Raw genomic sequence first — 25,615 nt, forward strand, 5'->3', positions numbered from 1 at the left:
ACCAAACTGCTGGAAGAGGTTGAAGTACAGAACCAAATCCAGATCTTCATTTTTGGGCCATCTCTTAAGGTATCTGCACTTGCAGCCTATTTCGGAATAGGGCTGCAAATGTAGGCATTCAGAATTGCAAATCAAGCCCAGGATTTAAATATACCGCACTTAATTTGCATCTTCCCGGCCGGGCGCCATTTTTTGAAATTTACAAGCCCGGAATAACTGCCCGTGTCTACACGCGGCAGTGAAACGGGCGTTCGAAATAAAGCCCTATTTCGAACTACCTGTTAAACCTCATTGCAGGAGAAATATTTTGATATTTTGAAATAGTGCGTCCACACTGAGTGGACTCTGAATCGCATTTAAGGCTGGCCGGAACCAGTTCCGGCAGGGCACCAGGTCAGGACTTACTGTGTGGGGCTGCTGCCTGAGGCTAACTGAGGTCTGTGCTTAAAGGGCTCCACCCCTCCGCCCCCGGACAGCCGGTTCTCAGGTTTCCCTGCTTCCTTGTCTACAAAATGCTATTTCAAAATGCATTTTATGTGTAGATGCATTATTTCAAAATAACGTATTTTGAATTAACTATTTCAAAATAAGATATTTTGAAATAACGCTGTAGTGTAGATATACCCCTACACAGCAGGGCTCCTGTAGTGAGAAAAACATACATTAATAAATGGAACCGCTTCACACACTGGGCAGCCGCCCACAACACCCCACCCCACGATGCTCCGCTTCCCACAATCCTAGAGTACCTACTATATCTCAAGCAAGCACAACTCTTCCTCAGCTTGATCAAAGTCCACTTGGCAGCAATAACAACCTTCCATACGCCTGTGGATGACACTACTAAGCAATTTCTAAAAGGGCTACAGGCCCTATCCCCAGATATCGCAGCCTCTAGGGAACTATGGGACCTGCACATGGTATTAACAACACTCACAAAACCACCATTTGACCTGATGGCCACATCTTCCTTACTCCACCTAACCGTGAAGACAGCTTTCCTGGTGGCAATAACCTCAGCATGTAGAGTGGGGGAGATGGGCGCCCTAATGGCAGACCCACCATTTACCATCTTTTTCAAGGACAAAATCTCCCTGCAACCACATCCCAAGTTCATGCCCAAGGTGCGCTCTTCTTTCCACCTTAACTAAACCATACACTTACCTGTATTCTTCCCAAAACCTCATGCCAATGCGTTTGAAACACAAATGCATACCCTGAACGTCAGGAGGGCGCTCTCCTTCTATATCCACAGGTCAAAACCATTCAGGTCATCTCCATGACTCTTTGTTTCCATTGCCAATCATAACAGAGGGAGTCAAATATCATCACAAAGATTATCACACTGGATCTCTGACTGCATTGCTACATGTTATTCACTTAATAACTTACCACCACCTACCTCAATCCGGGCACACTCGATGAGAGCGGTTGCCACCTTGGTTGCTTACCTCAGAAAAGTTCCCATCAATGACATATGCGCAGCAGTTACGTGGGCATCAGAACACACCTTCGCAAAACATTATGCACTTAACTTGGGACCTCTCCATAATACTAGATTAGCAAAAGCTGTTTTACAAATAGCATATTTACCTGATCAGAAGTCCCTGACTCCATAACATGTATTGCTTTGCAGTCACCCACTGTGGCGCACCCCCAGGGATGTCTCTCTCTCGAAGAGGAGGTTACTCACCTTCCTGTAACTGATGTTCTTTGAGATGAGCAAACATCAACATTTCCAGTCTGAGCATTGTTTTTAGTCCTCTTCCATGGCTTTCTGTATTTTTGTGTGGTATGAGGCAGGAAAAGGCAGAACATGATTGAAGTCTCTACAGTTAAATATTTGTTTACGGGTTCTTCAAAGTAGTAAGCAAAAGTGAAACAAGATCCAATGGTTGGAAGTTGAAGCTTCACAAATTCAGACTGGAAATAAGGTGCAGCATTTTAACAGGGAGGAACCCCTGATGAAACCATTGGAACCACTGATGTAGGGACATGATGGTTTCTCTGTCACATGGAGAATTAATACTTTTCACAATGAGGATTATTTATACTTCTAAAAGATACATTCTAGCTCAAACAGAAATATTGATTTTGATGCAAGAATAATTTGTGGACATTCTTTGGTCTGTGTTATGTAGGTCAGATTAGAGAGGAGGATTGTAATGGTTCTGGCCTGAAAATGTGGGAGTTCGGAGTAAACCCCTTCACTTGAGTTAGTTGTTAAACCTCATTCCACAACGAGTAACAGCTAATTCGATTTAGGGGTTTACTTCGAACTCCCATTTGACTGCTGCGTGTAGACGCAGGCAGTTATTCCGGGCTAGTCAGTTTCCAAAATGGCGACCGCCTGGGAACATGCTAATGAAGCGCGGGATATTTAAATCCCGCACCTCATTTGCAATTTCGGTCACCCTCATTAGCCTCCCTAGTTTGAACTAGGGGGCTAGTGTAGATGTACCCTGTATGAATCCATGAATCATTTGCTAAATAGATCATGACACAACAATCTTTATTTGCTCCCTGTCACAGGGTGGTGGGTCCTTTTAAGGAGAGATGGGCTCAGCTCAGCCTGTTCCAATAGCCAACTCTTCTCCCCAAGTGCGGGAAATGCAAAGGGACCCCATCAGGCCTGGGATATATAAGAAGTTTTGGAGAGAGAAGGGTTCACAGGTGGGTATTGGAACATGCCTGCAGATACTGGCATAAAAGGCTCCTGCAGGGCCGTGAGTTTGGGAAGGCAGATGAGACACCACTATCGAAGGAGACCCATAGAGAAGACTAGGACAGGAAGGATCAGTAAGACAGATCTCAATGTCTGCTCTATGTGTGGGACCAGGGTGAAAGAGACCTTATGTGAATAAACCTGACCCAACAAAAGGGGGGTGTTATTACTGGACATGAGCCCTTATGAAGTTATGGAGGAGCCTGGATGAAGGAACAACATTGCAGAGTCGCTGCAGGCTAAAAAGATGGACACAGGAAATGGCTAACACTATTACACCACTTTCTAAATACATTTTTTCATATACTCATAGGACGGCCCTTTCCTCAAACTCAGATCTGTGGGATAAATTTGGTGTAAATCAGCCTAGCTGCAGTATACCAGTCGAGCATTTGGCATGCTTTTTTTTAGAGAGGACTGCAGCCATCTCCCTTGTAAGGCTGGAGCACACAAAACCTGCTAACTTGGACATGTCCCCTTAAGCTCTAGTGTGCGAGGGGAATGTGGGAAGTGTCTTTCTCCTTAGTCGGGGGCAACGTCAGTCAGGGATAGTTTTTTGGGGTTTTTTTTGTTTGCTTCTCACTTGTGTGTGTCCCCTGACTGAAAAAAAGTTCCCCACTCCAGCTTTAGGACCTTAAACTCTAACTTAATGATTCTAACATTGCTATTTTCAATTAAATGACTGACTTCATTGACCCAAAAAGTGTTGTCAAAGTCTGAAGAAAAGCCAGACCCTACCCAGTGTCTATCCTGGGTCAGGATGGACTTTCAATTGCATTTCAGGATTTGATCTCTTGTGCTCATTTGATATTCCTGTTCATCCCTGAGCTATTGGTGTGTTGTTATATGAAGAATCTCACTCCATCTCATAGATTCTGCGACCAAAAGAGACGATTAGATTATCTAGCTTTACCTTCCATATAACACCATAGAATTTCACACATGTTCACTGTATGGAGCCTAATCATATGTGTGGGACTAAAGCATCTTCCATAAAGTCTACAGTCTGGTTTAGAAGGTTTCTAGAAATGGAGGCTTCACCTCTGCACTTGGGAGTTTGTTCACCTAGACTGCTTAAAAATATTATGCCTCATTTCTCATTTGAACGTGTGTGACTTTAAATTCCAGCCATTGGGCTTTTTTTTTTTTGTTCTGCATTCTTCCACTAGAATAAAAAGCCATTTATTATCTAGTATTTTCTCCGCATTAAAGTATTGATCAAATCATCTCTTGATCTTCTTTTTGATAAACTTAACTTTAAGATTTTAAAGTTTGTCACTGCAAGGCCCTGTTCCCCAGCTCCCAGATAATTTTTGTGGCTATTCTCTGTACCCTTTCTGAATTTTCAAAATTCCCTTAAAAAAGTAGACACCAAGATTAGGTGCAAACGTGGAATGCTAAAAAATGAGGCACAGATTTTGCTTTGACAAGGTGTCTTCTGTAATCCCCTGGTCATTCAGAGAACTGTTGTTCCCTCATTTTTCTCAGATTTGGGATCACTGAGTAGAACAGCGATGGGCAACCAAGAACAGTGAGTGGGCCACATGAGTGTGGCCCTCCTTCATCTCAGTGGGTTGCAGCAGCCCATGGCCCACTGCGGTTCCACCTGCAGCCCCACAGATCTTGTTCGCCCCCTGCCTCTTGTGGACTGGGGCATCGGAGCCCCACACTTCCTACCCTGCTCTGTCCTTGCTCCTCCCCTTATTTCCCAGAGCTTGAACAGCAGCGAACGGCTGATTTGTGGCTTTCCAGTTCTGGGGAGGGAAAGGAGTGGGTACAGGCAATTCGGGGTGCTCTGAAAGTGCTGGGAAGAAGGGGGAGGTGTAGGAACTGTGGGGCTCTGGTGCCCCAGTATGCAAGAGGTGCATGGGGGAGGAGGGCAGAAGGGGGTCTATAGGGCTGTAGGTGGAGCCCCAGTGCGCTGCATGTGGCCCGTTGACCACAGTTTGCCCACTATTGGAGTAGAAAGTGACTCTGAGCCAGCTGTGTATAAGTATCTAAGCCTCTAAAAAGTTGTATGTGTATTTTTAGGCTCCCTCCTTGCTACCTTTGAAAATCGGGCCTTCCATTTCATTGTACCTTAGTTTTCTACCTGTAACAAAGGGATAACAATACACCCTTTCTTATCTATTTAGTTTGTATAATCTTTGGAGTGGGGATTGCCTCTTCCTGTATGGGAACCTAATCTCACACTTGGGGTGTACCCCAAAACAAATAACCTACCCTGCAAGGGATGTTCTGAGACTTAAAGCATACAAAGTGCTTTCAGTAGGAAAAGTGCTAAGTAGTTGCATTAAATATTAATAATATTATTTCCTAGGATTTGAAGTGTCTCTCTGACAGCACTGTTAATAGTAATGTCCCAGCTTGTGACTGAAAGTAACAATTAGCAAAGCATGTTGTTATATAGCCTTAAAAGCAATCTCATAAGCCCAATATCATGAAAACAACTCAGAGTGCAGAGGCATCCCTGAGTTTACTCTCTAAGGCTGTGTCTAGACTGCAGGCTTCTTTCGAAAGAGGCTCTTTCGAAAGCATCTTTCGAAAGAGCCTCTTTCGAAAGATCGCGTCTAGACTGCAGGCGGATCTTTCGATAGAGGAAATCCGCTTTTTCGAAAGAGAGCACCCAGCGAGTCTGGATGCTCTCTTTCGAAGACGGCCTCTTTACATTGAAGAACGCCTTCCTTCGAAAGAGGAACTTTCGAAGGAAGGCGTTCTTCCTCGTGAAACGAGGTTTACCGCCATCGAAAGAAAAGCCGCGTTCTTTCGAAATAATTTCGAAAGAACGCGGCTTGAGTCTGGATGCAGGGGAAGTTCTTTCGAAAAAAGGGTACTTTTTTCGAAAGAACCCCTGAGTGTGGACACGGCCCAAGGGTATATCTACACTGCCACCATAGTTCGAACTAGGGTGGCTAACGTAGGCATTCGAACTTGCAAATGAAGCCCGGGATTTAAATATCCCGGGCTTTATTTGCATGTTCCCGGGCGCCGCCATTTTTAAATGCACCGGAGTTTGAACTACCTGCCCGCGGCTACACGAGGTACGGACTAGGTAGTTCGAATTAAGGCTCCTAATTCACACTACCATTACTCCCTCATTGCAGGAGGAGTAACAGTAGTTCGAATTAGGAGCTTTAATTCGAACTACCTAGTCCGTGCCGCGTGTAGCTGCGGGCAGGTAGTTCGAACTATGGGGCATTTAAAAATGGCCCAGGAACATGCAAATGTTTAAATCCCGGGCTTCATTTGCAAGTTCGAATGCCTACGTTAGCCACCCTAGTTCGAACTATGGTGGCAGTGTAGACATACCCTAAGGCCGTATTTACACAGCAGCGTTATTTTGGAATAACTAACATTATTCTGAAATAACATAGCCTGTGTCTACACAGCAAGAGGTTATTTCGACATAATATTGAAATAATGTTGAGCTGGAGGACTTCTTACTCTGACTCTTGTAACCCTCATTTTACGGGGAGTAAGGGAAGTTGGATGAAGCGTGCTCTTTTTCAGACTTCCTGCTGTGCAGAGTGTCAAAATCTATTTCGATTTAAGCTACGCAATTGACATAACTCAAGTTGCGTAGCTTATTTTGGCTTTAGTCCTGTTGTGTAGGCATGCCCTAACAGAATAGAGCAAGTCTAAATGTGCTTAATGAAAAGAAAACCATTGGATCGCTATTAGAGTTAAGTCCAGTTATTACGGGTCCTGCTGTTTGTCTGTCACTGCACCTGTGCAACTGTTTGTAGGAGACGTGTCACCTCACTGACTTGCATTTTGAGGAAATCGTCCAGCGAGCGCTGCAGAAGTCCTTGCAAGAGTGCATGGGTAAGTCCACTGGACCTCTTAAGCAACCCCAGGACAGCTGATCAAATGAAGCCTAAAATGAAAACAGCTAAATTGGTGCCCTATGAAATATTTATTTGGATGAGCCAGACATTTTGTAGATATTTCTCCTGTCCCTTTTAACAGGAAATACTTTAACTAAAATATGTCCTCAACACACTGGAAAGCTAGGATTTTAGCGGTTTAAAAACATAATGAGTCCTGATTCTTAGTTGGAGTAAATTAACATTGCTTCCTTGAGGGAGGGAGGGTTTTTTATACCAGCTGAGGATCTGGCTCTGGCCCAACTAAGACAGTTTTGTTTCTTTGGCATGTCAAAACAAGGCCACCATGTCACAATCACACGTGCTGGTATATTTCAACCTGCCAAAGCACATTAAGTTTCATGCAAATTAAGTGTCGCCACCCCTCACTTTATGTTGACTGTGAGAAATCATTTCGGTCAGAAACAAGGAATCATGAAATTGAGGTTATGGAAAGTTATTTCTCCCAAAGAATCAGTCCCATAGCACTGTAAGGTTCCTACAGAAATATTTGTGTGTGTGTTTTCAAATTTAGGTCCTAGTTTGGAGTTATAAAGATGGAAACTTCCCTGAATTTCAGGCTGACTTTTGAATGACTTCAGTCCTGAGCTGTGCTAGCAAAAATCAGTGGTTATCAGCAGTGCATAACTTTCCTAGTTTAGGCTTGGCCTGCCTTTCTGTTTACTAACTAGCTCAATGCAGGAGAATCACTTGGTGGCAATTCACAACTTGTATTAGGCATAAGATCAGATTGGGTGAGCATAATGCTCCCTACTGGCCTTAAAGCAAATAAATCTCTGGCCTTGATCCTCTAAAAACTCAAGCACATGCTTAACCTGGGGCATGCAAAATGTAACTGCTGCAGCAATGGCAGTGTGGCTGCATGAATAGAGCTGCTTGCTGGGACTCAGGAAACATGGTCTGCTTGATGACCTCGGACAAATTGCTTCCCTGCTCTGTTTCTCAGTTTGCACACCGGTAAAATAGGACTAGTGATGCTGACTTCCTTTGTAAAACACTGAAATTTCTTATGAGGAGTGCTACAGAAGATCTAGATATTATTTATTTGTATTACAGTAAACTTCCGATAATCCGGCACCTTTAGGACCCAGGGGGTGCCGGATTATCAGATATGCCGGACTATCAGAAGGGGGGGCTATGAGGGGTCTGGGGTGGGGTGGATGCCACCCCAGACTCCTCATAGCCCCCCCTCCGATAGTCCGGCTCTGCCCCAGGCATTCCTGATTCAGCTGCTGCTGGTCAGTTTCAGCAGCGGCTGAATCAGGGACGCCTGCAGCAGAGCAGCTGAAGTACTGCCAGGTTGGTCGGGTAGCGCCGACCCTTGGCGCTGCGACACCAACCCAGCAGCACCCCAGCTGCTTTTGGGGACGCCTGGGGCAGAGCAGCTGGGGGGCTGCCAGGTTGGTCCCACAGCGCCGAGGAGTGGCGCTACTGGACCAACCCGGCAGCACCCCAGCTGCTCTGCCCCAGGTGTCCTCAAGTCAGCTGCTGCTGATACTGATCAGTGGCTGACTCCAGGAAGCCTTGGAGTCAGCCACTGGTCAGTTTCAACAGCAGCTGAATCGGGACGCCTGGGACAGAGCAGCTGGGGTGCTGCCGGGTTGGTCCCCATAGCGCCGAGGTGCGGCACTGCGAGGACCAACCTGGCAGCACCCCAGCTGCTCTGTCCCAGGTTTACCCAAGTCAGCTGCTGCTGAAATTGATCAGGGGCTGATTCCAGGAAGCCAGGGAAGAGCAGCTCTGGCTTGGGCTTCCTGGAGTCAGCCGCTGGTCAGTATCAGCAGCGGCTGAATCGGGGACAGCTGGGGTGCTGCCGGGTTGGTCCCACAGCCCCAAGGGGCAGCGCTACGGGACCTAACTGGCAGCACTCCAGCTGCTCTGCCCCTGGCTTCCCCGATTCAGCTGCTGGTCAGTTTTAGCAGCAGCAGAATCAGGGAATCTAAGGGCAGAGCAGCTTCAGTGGTCCGACTGCCTGGAGCACTTCCGGGTTCCTGATGGTGTTGGACCATCAGGAGTGCCGGACCATCAGATGCCAGACCATTGGAGTTTTACTGTATTACTTGATTGTGCTATGCCGCTAGTCACTTTGCAGAGATGCAGCCTGTGTAGCTGATAGGGTAACACGCAGAAAACCTGTTGGAATCCGAAAATGCATTTTGCTCCAGAGTCCAATTATTACTTGGATCAACATCAAACATTTTCAATGTGTGATGTGTCATGAAATTATAACCACATGCTGCCAGATAAAATGTGTGAGTATTTACACAGGGCTCTGTCTCAATTTGCAGAAGAGTCCAAGAGGACATTTCACCAGGCAGAAGTTTCTGAGGTGGCCGAACAACAAGGTTTAAAGAAGTGAGTTTATATCAGTCTTTGGGCAATCCCTGCAGTCAGCAGTTTATTGTATTATGCCTTGCATTAAGATTGAAGGGCAAGTTACCCTGAAAAATACATCCTTGAGTCAAAGGGCGAGGTCCGTGCCTTGTGTAAACCGGTGTGACTCCATTTAATCAGACCTCCACCATTGGAGGAGCTGGTCCAAATTTCATAAGGTCTGTCATAAAGCCTATCTACCAGGATTACAAAACTGCTGTTCTCCTTCTAGCTATTTGTTTCCAAATCGTGCTAGCTGAGTAAATGTAGGGGAGGCATCCCTTATCTGTAGCTATGGAAACAGAGGGAAAAGAACCCATGAAAAAGAATGACAGAGGCAAGCCAGGGTGTGAGCGTGGGGAGCTCTGAAGAGAAAGCCAGGGAGGAAACGAGAGAGAGGTTTGTTATCTAAAAGAGAGTCTAGGAAAAACAGAGAGTCTAGGAACTTTAACAACTAGAGGTAGAGATGAAGGAATCCAAAACTGAAATGAACACAGGGGTCAATCAAGCAGCAGAATTTCTGTCCTGCAGCAGATCTCTTCTCTTCTGCCTAGGGACTGATCCCACTGCTGGAGAATTGTGTCCAGTTCTGGGCACCATATTTCAGGAAAGATGTGGTGAAATTGGAGAGTCCAGAGAAGAGCCACAAAAATGATTAAAGGTCTAGAAAACATGACCTATGAGGGAAGATTGAAAGGACTGGATTTGTTTAGTCTGAAAAAGAAGACTGAGAGGGGACATGATAACAGCTTTATAGTACCTAAAAGGGAGGAGGAGGGGAAAAAAATTCTCCTTAACCTCTGATGATAGGACAAGAAGCAAATGGGCTTAAATTGCAAGATGGGAAGTTTGGGATGGACATTAGGAAAAACTTCTTAATTGTTAGGGTGGTTAAGCACTGGAATAAATTGCTTGGGGAGGTTGTGGAATCTTCATTATTGGAAATATTTAAGAGCAGGTTAAACAAACATCTGTCAGGGATGATGAAAGTCAGGCCTGGGCAAAATACAGCCCATGGGCCTGATTCGGCCGACCAAGCCACCAGATGTGGGCAGGCAGGCTCCCCAGATTGCCCCACAGCCCCATGCACCTGCCGAAACACAGCTGCTCTGTTTCTGTTTTAAAACTGGAGGAGAGGGGGGAAGTTTTAGGAGCCATCCCACCCCAGCACATTCCCATTGGCCGGTTTCTGGCAAAGACCAGCCAATGTGAGCTGCTTGTTGGAGTAACAGGCAGCCAAAAAGAACCACGCCCCCTCTCCTGGGCTCAATTATTCATGAAGCACATGGCCAGGCAAGTAGGCTGGCTGGTTGGGAAACATTTTAAACTCTGTAGGCAGGCAGGCTAGTTTGACAGCTGACAAGTAAGTCTCTTGGCCACAGCCCGCTTCTGGCACCCCAGCCCTTTCCTGCCCCAACTCTCTGCTCCCGCACTAAACATACCGAAACCCTCTGTCCCCCTCTTACACTCATACTCCCTCCCAGATCTGAAACCCCAATCTCCTGCCCCACATCATAGTCCCCTCCTACCTTAGGTCACATCCCAAACCTCTGCACTCCAGTCTCCTGCCCTAGGTCACAACCACCTCTTTCATCCAAACTCCCCCCCAGATTCTATTCTCCCTCCTGCACTCCAATCCCTTATCCCAAGCTCCCTTCTGCACCCAACCTTCATCCCAGAGCCCGCATCTCCTCCATTAATATCATGGAAGAGTGCAGTCCTCGACCACTTTCCAAAATCTTGGAGTGCCCCCTCCCCATCAAAAATTATTGCCCACCCCTGTTCTAGATGCTGCTTGGTCCTTCCATGAGAGTAGGGCACTGGACTTGATGACCTCTTGAGGTCCCTTCCAGTTCTAGTATTCTGTGATTCATCACCTTAGTCTAAATCTAAGGAAACTGCATTCTTTTGTAAAGCTGTGTGTGAGCTCTACTGACAAAAAGCACAGCATAACAACTAGGTGGTGATGGTGTACTATTTTGTCTTGAGTGATTTGTTCTCTCGTCTTCTCCCCAGAGGCATAACTGCATGTGTCTTGTTTTGGTAGGGCTGTGCAATGCCTCTACTGCTATTCCATATTTCTTTCCACAAAGGGAGGGCGGAGCAGGGTGCTTGCCTCTTTGAGTGGGAAATGGGGAGTTTAGCATGATCCTTAGTTCTTGTGGCGGGCTGTTCTACAGTCTGGCACTGACTTTGAGAAAGTTTTGTAAATGGATGTGGGCTGGATTAGCTCCCTGCCTGCCATGGGCAGGGGGGTGTTCCAGCCCCGCAGGCGGCCTGCTGTGGACAAGGGCTGCTCTAGTCCAGAGCTACTCCTGTCCATAGTGGGCCTGGATGCCTCTTAGTCAGGGCCTGCTCTGGTGTTTGGAGCAGCCTCTGTCCTTGGGGAGCCAAAGCGCCCCATAGGCTGGGGAGATCCTGCTTGGTTAACTGGTTAAATGTTAGGCTAAGCTAATGTTTAGCCACTTAACTGATTAACCAGGATTTTACATCCCTAATTCATGCTCCAGTTTCTCCTGAGAGCCCCTGGTCTTCAGCTGGACTACATCTCCCGGGATGCTATGTGGTCTCTTTCTGTGACTGAGCCACTGTGCTGCATCATTCCCATGTGGCACTGCAACAAATTAAAGTTGACCCCCCAAACAGAATGTTTTATTTAGATTGGGGTTTTCATTTCCATTTTCTTCATTAATTTTCCCAAATGAAAACCTTCCCTCGTTAATTAGAATCTAAATTAATCTGTTAGCTTTTGGGGGCAAAGACTGTGGTACATGCTATGCCTAGCACAGGGACAAATGGGGGGTCTTGCCACTTTAGATGTAATTAATAATAATAATTCATGTTTCCATTCATTCTCACAGATCAGAGCAGCGGTGGGGCTGGGAGACAGGAATCCTGGGGTTTATTACTCAACTCTTTAGGGAGAATGGGGGAGAGGGAGGATCAGGATCCTGAATTTTATTTAAAGTTCTGGCAGGGGAGTGTGATGTAGAAATTGAAGCCAGGAAGGAATGGGAGTCTGGACTCCTGGGTCCTATCCCTGGCTGTGGGAGGGGACTGGGGGCTAGAGCAGTATTCCCTGTAAGCTGTGTGCTTGTGCAGCCACTCAGGAGAGATTCAAGTGTGGCCCAGCTGATTAGCAGAGAGCCCACAGCTAGGTTTTATTTCTACTGGTGGTGCACATTCATACATCTCAGTGCACATAAAATTTATTCTGCACATTGATGGAAAAGTTAGAGGGAACATTGATCTGGGAGGAGGCTTGAAGCAGTGGGAGAGGAAGTCAAGGTACGTGGGCTTTTTTGTGAACTTTGGAGAGGGAAATGTTGTTTAGCAGTGAGAACTGAGAACTGGATATCAGATCTCTTAAATTTCCTTTCTGGTTCTCCCTCTTTCTTCACTTCTCTGTAACTATGGGTATGTCTACACTGAAAAGGTTTGACAATGAAAGGGCTGTCGACATGCAGAAGTCGCCAAAAGTGAAAACTGATCAAATCTGGTTTTCTGTCACTCATTGTCAACATTTCATGGCCACATTGTTAGCACCCAGTCTATAGAAAGAGAAAACTGAAAACTGGTGAAACCTGTTTTTCTGTCTTCCATTGTCCATATTTCCTTCCCATATTGTTAGCACTCTGTCCTCAGATAGAGCAAAGCAATGTAGGTAAGCATCCCACAGTGCCTGGCGTCACCTTTAGTTGTTAAGCCCCTTGGGAATGTGCAATGTAGTGGTATGCATTTTGGGAACATGAAAAATGTTCCATCAGCCACCTCTTTTCATTCCAGCCCATCCTGGGCTTCCAGCTTACTTTCACACTGCTTGAATGACAGTCCTTGCTACAAACTCCAGCATCTGCTGTGAGAAATCATGGATCCCACAATTCTCTCCCATGTTGTGTTCAAAGTGCCTAGAACATCGCACATTGCAGCAGAGCTACGTATGCAATTAATAGCAAAGGAGTAAGACTTGGATGCGGACAACAATGGTGATGGGGACAGAACCAAATCGGCATTGTATTGGGCTGTCACAGATCAGCTGTGCACCGTAGACTTGCTTTTGGGCTAGTAAGAAACCAGCACTTAGTGGTGGGGTGGCATTGTCCAGGTATGGGATGAAGAACTACAGAACTTTTGGGTGCATAAAGCAACTTTCCTGGAGCTGTGTGCTGAGCTGTCCCCTGAACTGTGTGTTAGGACACCCTAAAGCCGTGGTCACCAACCAGTAGATCACGATCTACTGGTAGATCTCAGGGGCTCTAAGAGTAGCTCTTGAGCCCTCTCTGAACCGCGTGCCTGCGCAGTACTTTTACATTAGATTTCCTCATTTGAGGAGCAGCTACTCACTGAGCAACAATACAAGTGAGTAGCTGCGAGGAATGGTGGGAGCTGGGAGGTTGGGAGGGCTGAAACACCCCAGCCAGCTGACTGTGGCTTTCAGCTGAAAGAGGCTGCCCCGCGCTCCAGCTGATCAGGCAGCTTCTCCTCTGCGCCTGCCCACGTGAAGCTTGGTGCACCCTGGCTGAGTGCCATGGCCAGCTGGCTGGGCAGCCACTTCTCTTCCCTCCAGCCCAGCTGCCCTGCACTCAGCTCAGGGAGGCTGTGTCTAGCTCCAGCTGTGCTAGAGCAAGCTTCCCAGGCTGAGCGCAGGATCACAGATGCCCATCTGATGGACTGTATATGACTAGCAATCGCAGACTACAACCCAGACTTCAAGACACTGGCAGATACTGTTCAGTCACAGGTGTCACGCTGAGACTTTGTTATTGGAAGAAAAAATATATAATTCTCAATACTTGATTTCAGATTTACAAAATAGCAGAGAACAAAATGTATAATTGTAAATGCTTCATTTGACATTTAAATAGCATGAATTAAAAACAGACCATTTATTTCATAACTATAAACTTGATTTTAATTTTATATATTGCATAATTTAAAAATAAACTGTTTAACAGAGTGTATAAGGGCAGGGGATAGCAAGTGATGGACAGGAGAATAGAGAGGGCGGGACTTCAAGGAAGGGGCGGGGTGGTAGATCTTCGCCTGTTCTGAGACTTAAAAAGTGATCTTGGGTGTAAAAAGGTTGGAGACCACTGCAGAGAGCTGCTCTCTTGGTAGAGAAGTGTGTTGCTATTGCTTTATGGAAGCTGGTGACTCCCCATTTGCTACCATTCAGTTGCAAATCAGTTTGGAGTGGGGAAGTTAGGGTAGCACTTATGTAAGTGTGCAGGGCAATAAATTACGTTTTGCTTCATAGAACTGTGACTGAGAAATGTGGATGACATAGTGGCTGGCTTTGCTGATATGTGCTTTCCAAACTGTGGTGGGGCAATTGATGGCACACCTATTCCCATGGTAACACTACCCCACTTTGCCTCAGAGTACATTAATTGTAAGGGGTACTTCTTCATGGTGTGTCAGGCACTTGTTGATCACTGTGGGCATTTCAAGACATAACAGTGGCGTGGTCTGGAAAGGTGTATGATGCACATATCTTCAGGAGCAGTGGCCTGTTCAGAGATCTGCATGCTGGGGCTTTCTTTCCAGACCAGAAGATTACAAATTACAGTGGAGGATGTAGAAATGCCCATAGTTATGCTGACTATCTGTCCCGGATTTTCCGAGACAGTCCCAATTTTTAATCTCCTGTCCTTGTGTCCCCATGCAGCAGTGAAATGTCCTGAAAAGCTGTGAGGCTCCGAATGCAGCTTGAAGCAGCTGCATTGCTGATTCCCCTCGGGGGGTATATCTACACTACCCCGCTAGTTCGAACTAGCGGGGTAATGTAGGCATACCGCACTTGCAAATGAAGCCCGGGATTTGAATTTCCCGGGCTTCATTTGCATAAGCGGGGAGCCGCCATTTTTAAAACCCCGCTGGTTCAAACTCCGTGCAGCGCGGCTACACGGGGCACGAACTAAGTAGTTCGAACTAGGCTTCCTAGTTCGAACTACCGTTACTCCTCATTTCACGAACTAGGCTTCCTAGTTCGAACTACCGTTACTCCTCATTTCACGAACTAGGCTTCCTAGTTCGAACTACCTAGTTCGTGCCCCGTGTAGCCGCGCTGCACGGGGTTCGAACCAGCGGGGTTTTAAAAATGGCGGCTCCCCGCTTATGCAAATGAAGCCCGGGAAATTCAAATCCCGGGCTTCATTTGCAAGTGCGGTATGCCTACATTACCCTCCTAGTTCGAACTAGGAGGGTAGTGTAGACATACCCTGGGGGAATAGGAGTCTGGGACATTTCCTGGAGCCTTTCCCTACTGCTTGGGAATCCGCCAATAGGAGCAGCTTGAGGTATTGCCTGTAGGGAATGCGTGAAAGCAAGTAAGGGGTTGGAGGGATAGGAGGGCAGCCACCGGGAACTGTTGAGTGGTTCAGGTGGGGGGAGGCCCGGGGAACTGGTGTGTGGCTCAGCTGGGCTGCGAATGGGGGAGGTATGGGGGACTGGAGAGCAGTTCAGCTGGGCTGTGTGTGTGGGGGAGGTGTGGAGAACAGGTGCACGGCTCAGTTGAGCTGTGTGTGGGAGGTGTGGGGGACTGGCACATTGTTCAGTTGGGCTGTGGGGGGATGGTATGGGGGATTGGCACATGGCTCAGATGGGCTGCAAGGGGGAAGTGCAGGGAACTGGCGTGCAACTCAGTTGGACTGCAAAGGAGGTGGGGGCTTCAGGAGTTGGATGCATGGCTCAGCTGGGCTGTAGGGGAGGGGAGCACCAGGAGCCAGCATGTGACTCAGCTGGGCTGCAAGGGAGACAGGAAGACAGGAAGCTCAGTGGCAGGGGTGGCAGTAGGGGGCCTGAAATGACCTCCCTTAGTCCAGAAAAATCCCTCGTCTGGGATACATGCTGCATGATTTCATATTGACCTTTAAGATGTCTTTATAGCGCTTATATTGACCACTGATAGAGCTCTTTCCATGAGCAAGCTGGCCATAGAAGACCATCTTTGGTATCCATGTATCATCCATCCTCATAACATGACTAATCCAGCGAAACTGCTTGTTCATAAGCATTGCTTCCATGCCCATGACATCACAAAGCTTAAGAACCTCCGTATTAGGAATTTTGTCCCACCAGTTCACATGGACAGTCTTCCTCAGACAATGCATATGGAACTGATTGAGCTTCGAAACATGGTGACACTATATTGTCCATGACTCCAAGCCATACCGCAGGACATTCAGGACAACTGCCTGATAAACCGCTATCTTGATATGAAGTTTAATACCATGGTCATTCCATAGCCGTTTGGTCAGTTTTCCAAAGGCAACGCTGGCTTTGGCTAGTCGAGCAGATACATCAAGATCCACATTTGTGCTAGAGCAACGAGAAGTCCTGTGGCATCTGAGGGTATGTCTACACTAGCCCTCTAGTTCGAACTAGGGAGGCTAATGTAGGCATTTGAAGTTGCAAATCAAGCTCGGGGTTTAAATATCCTGCTCTTGATTTGCATCTTCCTGGCCAGTCGCCATTTTTGAAATTTACAAGTCCGGACTAACTGCCCGCACGTGGCAGGGCATGTGCATCTGACGAAGTGGGTCTTTGCCCATGAAAGCTTATGCTCCAATATAGCTGTTAGTATATAAGGGTATGTCTACACTAGCCCCCTAGTTTGAACTAGGAAGGCTAATGTAGGCATTTGAAGTTGCAAATATCTCGCTCGCGATTTGCATCTTCCCAGCCAGTCGCCATTTTTTTAAATTTACAAGTCCGGACTAACTGCTTGCGTCTACACGTGGCAGGGACCCGGTATTTCTAATTAAAGCCCCTAAATCGAACTACCTGTTATTCCTCCTGCAAGGAGGTTTAGCAGATAGTTCAATTTAGGGGCTGTAATTCAAAATACCGGGTCCCTACCACGTGTAGACGCAAGCAGTTAGTCCGGACTTGTAAATCGAGAGCGAGATATTTGCAACTTCAAATGCCTACATTAGCCTTCCTAGTTCGAACTAGGGGGCTAGTGTAGACATACCCTTATAGACTAACAGCTATATTGGAGCATAAGCTTTCGTGGGCAAAGACCCACTTCGTCAGATGCATGTCAAGTGGGTTTTTGCCCATGAAAGCTTATGCTCCAATATATCTATTAGTCTGTAAGGTGCCACAGGACTTCTCATTGTTCTTGCAGATTCAGACTAACACGGCTAACTCTCTGATATTTATGCTAGAGGACAGTACACTTCCCAGATAGCAGAACTTATCAACAGCCTTAGGGTATGTCTACACTACCACCCTAGTTTGAACTAGGGTGGTTAATGTAGGCAACCGAAGTTGCAAATGAAGCCCGGGATTTGAATTTCCCGGGCTTCATTTGCAACTTCGGTTGCCTACATTAACCACCCTAGTTCAAACTAGGGTGGTAGTGTAGACATACCCTTAAAGACTGTACCAGCAGCAGTAAACACTGGAGTGCTAGGCTCTTTCCAGACATGCTGAGGCATATCTTCTGTCTTCTTGAGGCTCACTGTGATTCCAAAACAGTGAGCAGAAGTAACAAAGCAATCAAAAAGCTTCTGTGCATCCTTCACTTAATGAGCCAGCAATGCACAGTCATCGGCAAACAGAAGGTCACGAATAGTTGTAGTAACTGCTTTAGTGCAAGCCTGGAGTCTCCAGAGATTGAAAATACTTCCATCTGTTCGAAACTGAATAGGTATGCCCAACTTGCAGTCCTTAAAAGCAACTATCAGCATAATTGAAAAGTAGATGTTGAACAGCAGAGGAGCAAGGACACATTCTTGCTTTGTACCGTTTGATATTTCAAAAAGTGCTGATGTGTCTCCATTGTCAAGGACGCGACCAAGCATGCCATCATGGAGAAACTGAATAATGTTGATACATTTTTCAGGACAACCAATTCATCCAAGTATTTTCCAGAGCCCATTTCTGTTGACTGTGTCGAACGCCTTGGTCAAATCGATGAAAATCACATAGAGGGGCTGATGTTGCTCTCTATATTTCTCTTGTATCTGTCTGGCTGTAAATATCACATCAGCAATGCCTTGACCGGCATGAAATCCGCACTGGCTTTCAGGAATAATACCATTTTTAAACACATGTTGTGAGAGCCGATTGTAAAGGATGCGGGCCAGGATCTTACCAGCTATAGAGAGCAGAGAGATGCCCCGATGGTCATCACAACATGCATGGTCACCTTTCCTCTTATATATATGTACAATCAGGGCATCTTTGAAGACCGGGGGACTAGCTCCTTCTCCTAAATGATGCTAAATAAATGGGTGAGATGGTACATCAGCTGGCCACCAGCAGCTTTTATACATTCTGATAGAATTGCATCACTGCCAGGTGCCTTTCCAGACTTCATCTGTTTAACAGCTTTTTGTATCTCATCAAAAGTTGGTGGTATATCCAGCTGTAAATCGTTAGCCCACTGAAGACTCTCTCTCATTAGTCCACCTTTGCACTATCCCCCTTGGCCAGACACCCTACCCCCCACCCTTCTCCTGCATCTACCGTTGCTCCTGCACCCTCCCTCCTGGCCACACACTGCACCCTTCCTTGCTCCTGCTCTCTCCCCCTGGTTAGAGACCCTACTACCAGCCTGCTTCTGAACGCTATCTCCCGTCCAGACTTCGCAACCTCTCCCCCTTCTGCCTACACCTCCCTCTCAGATCCTGCACCCCATCCCTATCCCACTCACTGGCAGCCCTGTCCCACACAATGAACTCATTTTTGTCCCCACCCCAGAACCTAAGGGGGTCCATAAAATCCACTAGAAAATAAATCTGACCTATGGGAAGTCCTGAACCTCAGTCCTCCCTGTCCCTTCCCTTCATCCTGTGGGGCTGGAGCACCAGAGAAGTGAGGTGTCTCAGTTGGGGGCCACCTCAGTGAGAGTTGGGAGTTTTGAGAAGGGGAGTTTTGTTTCTCACTTGTGTGGTCCCCAACTGATTTATCTGTGGGTCAGTGGCCCCTGACCCAAAAAAGTTTGCCCACCCATGACATAAATAAAGAAAACATTGAAGCCTTTTCTGTTGAACAAAAATTAATATTTACTTTATTTAAAATGAAGTTTGACAAATTAACGTGAGAAAGTTAAAACACTTAATCTGTTTAATAATTTAAATTAAACCATTCTCCCTAGCTGCAGCATTAGCAAAATGGTTTGAGCATAATTATGTAATTAATGGTGAGTTTCCATTATCAACTGGTGGTCTGCGGCAAGGTATATACATTGAGCCAGGCCACAGGCCAAAAAGGTTGAGGACGCCAAATGAAATTAATGGGTAGCAGGTTTAAAACTAATAAGCGAAAGTTCTTCATCACACAGCGCATAGTCAACTTGTGGAACTCCTTGCCAGAGGAGGCTGTGAAGGCTAGAACTATAACAGAGTTTAAAGAGAAGCTAGATAAATTCATGGAGGGTTGGGTCCATGGAGTGCTATTAGCCAAGGGGTAGGAATGGTGTCCCTGGCCTCTGTCTGTCAGAGGCTGAAGATGGATGGCACAAGACAAATCGCTTGATCATTGTCTTCAGTCCACCCTCTCCGGGGCACCTGGTGCTGGCCACTGTCGGCAGACAGTCTACTGGGCTAAATGGACCTTTCGTCTGACCCAGTACGGCCGTTCTTATGTTCTAACCACTGAAACAGAGTCACCCTCGGCCTCTCCCCTGAGAGACCACCCCAGGTTACTTGCTGCTCCACAAGAGTCCACAAAGAGATTGGGTCTCTTACCACAGCAGTGAAATCACTGTGTCACTCCAGTGTGGATGATGGACAGACTCACTGTGAGTCGTTCTCATCCAAGCAGTTGATGATTTAAACAGTGTGTTAAGAGGCCATGTGAAAACAGTTGGTGCGTCCACAGTGAGGCAGGATATATCTTCTCGCTACTGCAGTGGTTCCCAAACTTTTTGGCATCACGCCCCCTTTTTGATTTTTGAAAAACCCTCACCCCCCCCCCCATAACAGCAAAACTTGTTGAGCAAAAAAAAAAAAAAGGAACTGACCTGAGCGGAAAAACAAAAATAGCAGCAAAACTTAGGGGGGGATTTAAAGAGTGGGGGCTGGGTCACCTCGCGCCCCCCCCTGGAATTTCTTCACGCCCCCCAGTTTGGGAATCCATGCTCTACATAGAGGGTTGTCATTATTTGCGTGTCTGGGTAAACAAGCCCTTTGTGAGTTCTGTGAAGAGATGAGATATTTTGACTTCCAGTTTCAAGGGATTTGTTCTTCTGTCTTTGGGCTTCATGTTGCCTCAACTTGAATGGAGTTAGCTGTGACAATGCATTTCTGAGTTATTCTGACACACAGTGTAAAACCTGTGCTAAAGACCTTCAAAAATATAGGGGACCAATCAGTGCGAGAAAGCGCTGTTGTCAGAAGAAGTCAATTCAAAGTCCCTCCAGTTTTCTTCAGATTGCCTCTACCAGGCATTGGGGCTTTTACTGATTGGTCCTCTATATTTTTGAAGGTTGACTAAATGTTAACTGGATCTTCTTGAGTAATATCAACAGATTGCTTTGGGCCCAATCCTAGCTTAAAGTTTAAATTGCATCAGGTCCTTTGTAAGCAGGTTGGGAAATGGTCTCATTTGGTGATTATTATTAGACTAGCCAATTAGCCCGTCATAAGATGGGATTTTCAGGTGTCTCCTCCATGTCGATCTTCTCTCCTGTGCCTCCGGTCTCTCTCTCTCTCTCTCCTCCTACTGCCTCCCTCCCCCCCCTCAGCTCTCCTCTGCCTCCTGCCTCTCTCTGTCTCTCTCTTTCTCTTCTCCCCCTCCTGCCTCTCACTCAGGGGACCATGGAGCCCAAACGGTCGTTTGTGCCACTTGCTCCCACGTGGTGGCCCGGCTGAGCAGTGCAGAAGTCAGCCAAGTGTCACGCGGGAGGCGAAAGGAGGCGGGGCGGTGATATTCATGGCCAGGGGGCGGGGCCTGGAGCCGCTGTCACACCGCACGTCACCGCCCCGCCCCCCTTCGTCTCCCGCTGTGGTGCTCAGCTGACTTCTGCGCCGCTCAGCTGGACCACCGCGGGGGAGCCCAAACGGCCACTTGCTCCACTTGCTCCCCCGTGGTGGCCCGGCTGAGCAGTGCAGAAGTCAGCTGAGCGTTACAATGGGAGGCAAAGGGGGTCGGGGCGGTGACATTCACGGCCAGTGGGCGGGGCATGGAGCCGCTGTCACTCCGCACATCACCTCCCCGCCCCCCTTCGCCTCCCGCTGTGGTGCTCGGCTGACTTCTGTGTCACTTAGCCGGGCTGCCGCGGGGGAGCGAGCAGAGCAAGCGGCCGTTTGGGCTCCCCTGCAGCGGCCCAGCTGAGCAGTGCAGAAGTTAGCCAAGCGCCACAGCGGGAGACAACAGCGCCGCCCAGAGGGAACAGCCAACATTTCAGCGTTACAGAGTCACAGACATTGGGCTACTATATATATGATATTATTTACATAGTATAGAGGCATTGCCATCATAGTATTTACATATAAATTTCTCAGTAGCTTTACATATAAAATAGCCCAGCCCCATTGACCTTTATGGAAATGTACTTTTCAAGCACTGGTGATGTGGGTTAATGACATGGTGGTCTCCACCCTGTAATTGTCATGCTTAGTTCAATATTGTTATTTTGGCTTGTGGAAACAGAGGACACTTGATAGTTTTGCAGTAACTTAAAAAATGCAGTTGCAATACTTCTCATTAGGGATGTAAATTCCCATTAATTAGTTAACCTATTGATATTACATCACACTGGGGCTGCCAGCAGCTCCCAGTCCTCTCCTGAGCAGTCCCTGTCCACAGCAGGCTGAACTCCCCACAGAGGGAGGCTGTTCTGGACACTGGGGCAATCTCTGCCTGTGGGGCCCACGGCAGCCCCACAAAAAGGGGCAGCTCTGGACAAGAACTCCCCTGTGTGCAGCAGGCCCTCTGTGGGGCTGGAGCAGCCCCCTGCCCCCAGCCCCTCCGATTACCAATTAATTGGAACCAGTAAGCATCACTTGTTATGAGGATTAAGGAAGTTGTCCCGTGAAATTGTGGGATAGTTCTGGATGACTTCCAGGCCTTGAGTCAGATGGGGCTGCATCTTCATTGCAAAGAAATAGGCCTAGGAGTCTGGATTTCATCTTGAATTGAGGTTGGACTCCTAGCACTGTAGTCTTATGGGACCCCAGGTTTGAGGCTGGGGTTGTTAATGCAATTGCAGTATAGTTGCATGGGGGAGTCCTATGAGTCCAAACCCATCCCTATTGTTAGAGGATGGTGGGAGATCCTTAGAGAGATCACATGACACCCTTTACTACTGGTCATGTCCATCTTGATCCCAGGAATACTAACGGGAGCGGAACTTCTTATGGCAGGTGGGCAGAGCCTCGGGGTCAGTAGGCATGGCTAATGGAGTCAAGGGGCATGGCCAATGTGTCCCCATTTTTGGTTTAGAAAATATGTTCACCGTACCCATAGTGATCTTAGGTGATGTGACTTACCCTTTATAGCCATAGCTCATTAAGCCTTGCACGGGCACCTGGAGAGCAGTAAGAAGAAGTTCAACAATAGACTAAGCCAATGTTGCATGGCAGATTGAAAATGAGATGGAGGTGTATTTATGGCAGCCTAGACCTTTTGGAGGATTATATCCCCAAAGTGGTGGCCACATGCTGTTGCTTACATAATTTGTGTGAGAGTAAGGATGAAGCATTTGGCTGTGGGTGGAACTATGAAACATAGTGCCTGGGTGCACAGTTTGAACAGCTAAACACTCATATTGTTAAAAGAGCCCATAGGGTGGCCATTGATATCAGGGAGGCTCTGAGGAATCAATTTGACAGTGAGGTGAGCTGACATTTCTGTGTTGGGATTGCTTCCTTGCCTCATCCCACTGCTCATCCCGAGAGGGGCATTCCACTAAACCCAAGGGATATTTCAGACTTCCCGCAGGGGCTAGAGCAATTGGTGTGAGTAGTGTCACACAAAATAAACTCATGGAAACCTGCATCATATATATCTTTATTGATGTCTTTCAGTCAGGATGTTTGGTGGTAAAGGATGGAAAAGGCTATTGGAAAACTTCACAATTGTGTTAACATCCAGCTGTTAAAGTCACAGCTGCTTTCACAGGGAGTGGAGTGTGTTGTGAAAATGAGGGTATGTCTACACAGCAGCGTTATTTTGGAATAACGTCAGTTATTCCAAAAGAACATATTGTGCATCTACACAGCATGCCTGTTATTTCAAAAGAAATTTGAAATAACAGGCTTCTTGCTCTGACTTCTGTAAACTTCATTGTATGAGGTGTAAGGGAAGTCAGAGGAAGAGAGCTCTATTTTGAAATAAGTGCTGTGTAGATGTGCCCAAATTCGAAGAAAGCTATTTTGATTTAAGCTATGCAATTAGCTAAATGCAATTTCAAGTTTAGCCCTGCTGTGTAGACATACCCTGAGGCTGTGTCTACATTGGCGCGATCTCGTGCCAAAGCAGCCGCTTTTGCGCAGAAACATGCTGCCTGTCTACACTGGCGGGGAGTTCTTGCGCAAGAACACTGACGTTTTAATGTGTGAAATCAGTGCTTCTTGCACAAGAGCTATGATGCTCCCGCTCAGGAATAAGCCCTCTTGCGCAACTGTTCTTGCGCAAGAGGCCAGTGTAGACAGGCAACATGAATTTCTTGCACAAGAAAGCCTGATGGCTAAAATGGCCATCGGAGCTTTCTTGCACAAGAGAGCGTCTATACTGGCACAGATGCTCTTGCGCAAAAGCACATCTCTTGTGCAAAGGCACATGCCAGTGTAGACACTCTCTTGCGCAAATACTTTAACGCAAAAACTCTTGAGTTAAAGAATATTTGCGCAACATCATGCCAATGTAGATGTAGCCACAGTGTATAGGTATAGAGGGAGGATTGCTGAATAAAGAATTTTGTGGCCATGGAGACTGATGTGTGGAGGGATGGTTGCTATGAAAAGAGTTCTGCATGTGTTGACAATGAGGCCTCTGATTGTGTTTTCTCGGCATCTTGATAAAACATTTTAGCATCTTGTTTTGGTCTTCCTTGAACTTTAGCATGCACTCAGTGTTTTGTGTTCTTGCTTTAATCTCCAAAGGTTTTCTTTGCTCCCTTTTCTCTGTTTGAAGAGTTGAGTGACACAATACATGCTTGACCAGATCTTCCCTCATCTTGCATGATTTTTTCCTTAGTTGATGGAGTCTGTCTGCTGGTGATGTTTGCTGGTGAACTTCTCAAGGTCTGGTGTGGAAAAGGAACCATTAACAAATTCAGTGACTGTACTATTCATGATAAAGATTGTAGCATTTCGCTAGCATGCATGTGTCTGAATAAAACTTGCCACTTTTGTTGTTACTCTAACGTCAAAGACATCTTTCCAGACCCTTTGTTCATGGTGAGCTTTAAAGGGGCTGGTAAAGGGTAGGGGTGGAGTATTGGGCATGTGTTCCTAAGAAAGTACAGTGTAGACTTGTGCAGCAATTGCACATGGAAACAATTTGTAATAATTCTACACTTGTCCACAGAGTGGGTATGTCTACACTACAAAGTTAATTCGAACTAGCGGAGCGCTTAGTTCGAACTAGGTAAACCTCATTGTACGAGGACTAAGCCTAGTTCGAACTTACTAGTTCGAATTAAGGGGTGTGTAGCCCCTTAATTCGAACTAGTGGGAGGCTAGCCCTCCCCAGCTTTCCCTGGTGGCCACTCTGGCCAACACCAGGGAAACTCTATTGCCCCCCTCCCGGCCCCGGACCCCTTAAAGGGGCATGGTCTGGCTACGATGCCCGTGCCAGGTGCAAGCCTACCAGCACCCAGCCAGCAGACCCTGCACCTGGCACGGCTTGAGCCAGCCACCCGATGCCCCCCAGCCCTCCCCCTCTTCCCGGGACCAGGCTGGCGGCTCCCGGGAGCTTGCCCAGGACCGCAAGAAGCGGGCACCCACCTGGTCCAGTGCGGAGATCGTGGACCTCATCCACAACGTCCGCACTAGGCACAGGAAAGTGGCCGTCTAGGGCAGGATAGCTGCCAGCCTGGCCACCCAGGAGCAGGTTTGCATGAAAATCAGAGTGGTCCAGTGAGACCCCCGACCCTGAGCCCTGAGCTTAGAACATAAAAACATAAGAATGGCCGTACTTGATCAGACCAAAGGTCCATCAAGCCCAGTAGCCTGTCTGCCGACAGCGGCCAACACTAGGTACCCTGGAGGGGATGGACCAAAGACAATGACCAAGCCATTTGTCTCGTGCCATCCATCTCCAGCCTTCCACAAACAGAGGCCAGGGACACCATTTCTACCCCCTGGCTAATAGCACTCTATGGACCCAACCTCCATGACTTTATCTCACTTCTCTTTAAACTCTGTTCTAGTTCTAGCCTTCACAGCCTCCTGCAGCAAGGAGTTCCACAGGTTGACTATTTGCTTTGTGAAGAAGAACTTTCTGTTATTAGTTTGAAGCCTGCTACCCATTCATTTCATTTGGTGTCCTCTAGTCCTTCTATTATGGGAACTAATGAAGAACTTTTCTTTATGCACCCTCTCCATACTACTCATGTTTTTATAGACCTCTATCATATCCCCCCTCAGTCTCCTCTTTTCTAAGCTGAAAAGTCCCAGTCTCTATAGCCTCTCTTCATATGGGACCTGTTCCAAACCCCTGATCATTTTAG

The 25,615-nt window shown here is 47.1% G+C and overlaps 1 protein-coding gene across 10 annotated transcripts in view; it reads left to right on the plus strand.

The window, feature by feature from the left end:
* The window catches only part of ZCWPW1 (zinc finger CW-type and PWWP domain containing 1), a 111,354-nt gene that overhangs the window by 15,686 nt on the left and 70,053 nt on the right, over nucleotides 1-25,615 (plus strand). For 9 of the 10 annotated variants that reach the window (XM_075907300.1, XM_075907297.1, XM_075907298.1 and 6 more), the window contains exons 4-5: nucleotides 6,472-6,550; nucleotides 8,901-8,967. The exons of the other annotated variant lie outside the window; for it this stretch is intronic. In XM_075907300.1, the coding sequence (XP_075763415.1) occupies nucleotides 6,472-6,550; nucleotides 8,901-8,967 (146 nt within the window). The remainder of the gene's footprint in view (nucleotides 1-6,471; nucleotides 6,551-8,900; nucleotides 8,968-25,615) is intronic. 10 annotated transcript variants of the gene reach the window in all.

The sequence above is a fragment of the Pelodiscus sinensis genome, chromosome 24, assembly GCF_049634645.1.
Source record: "Pelodiscus sinensis isolate JC-2024 chromosome 24, ASM4963464v1, whole genome shotgun sequence".
Lineage (NCBI taxonomy): Eukaryota > Metazoa > Chordata > Testudines > Trionychidae > Pelodiscus > Pelodiscus sinensis.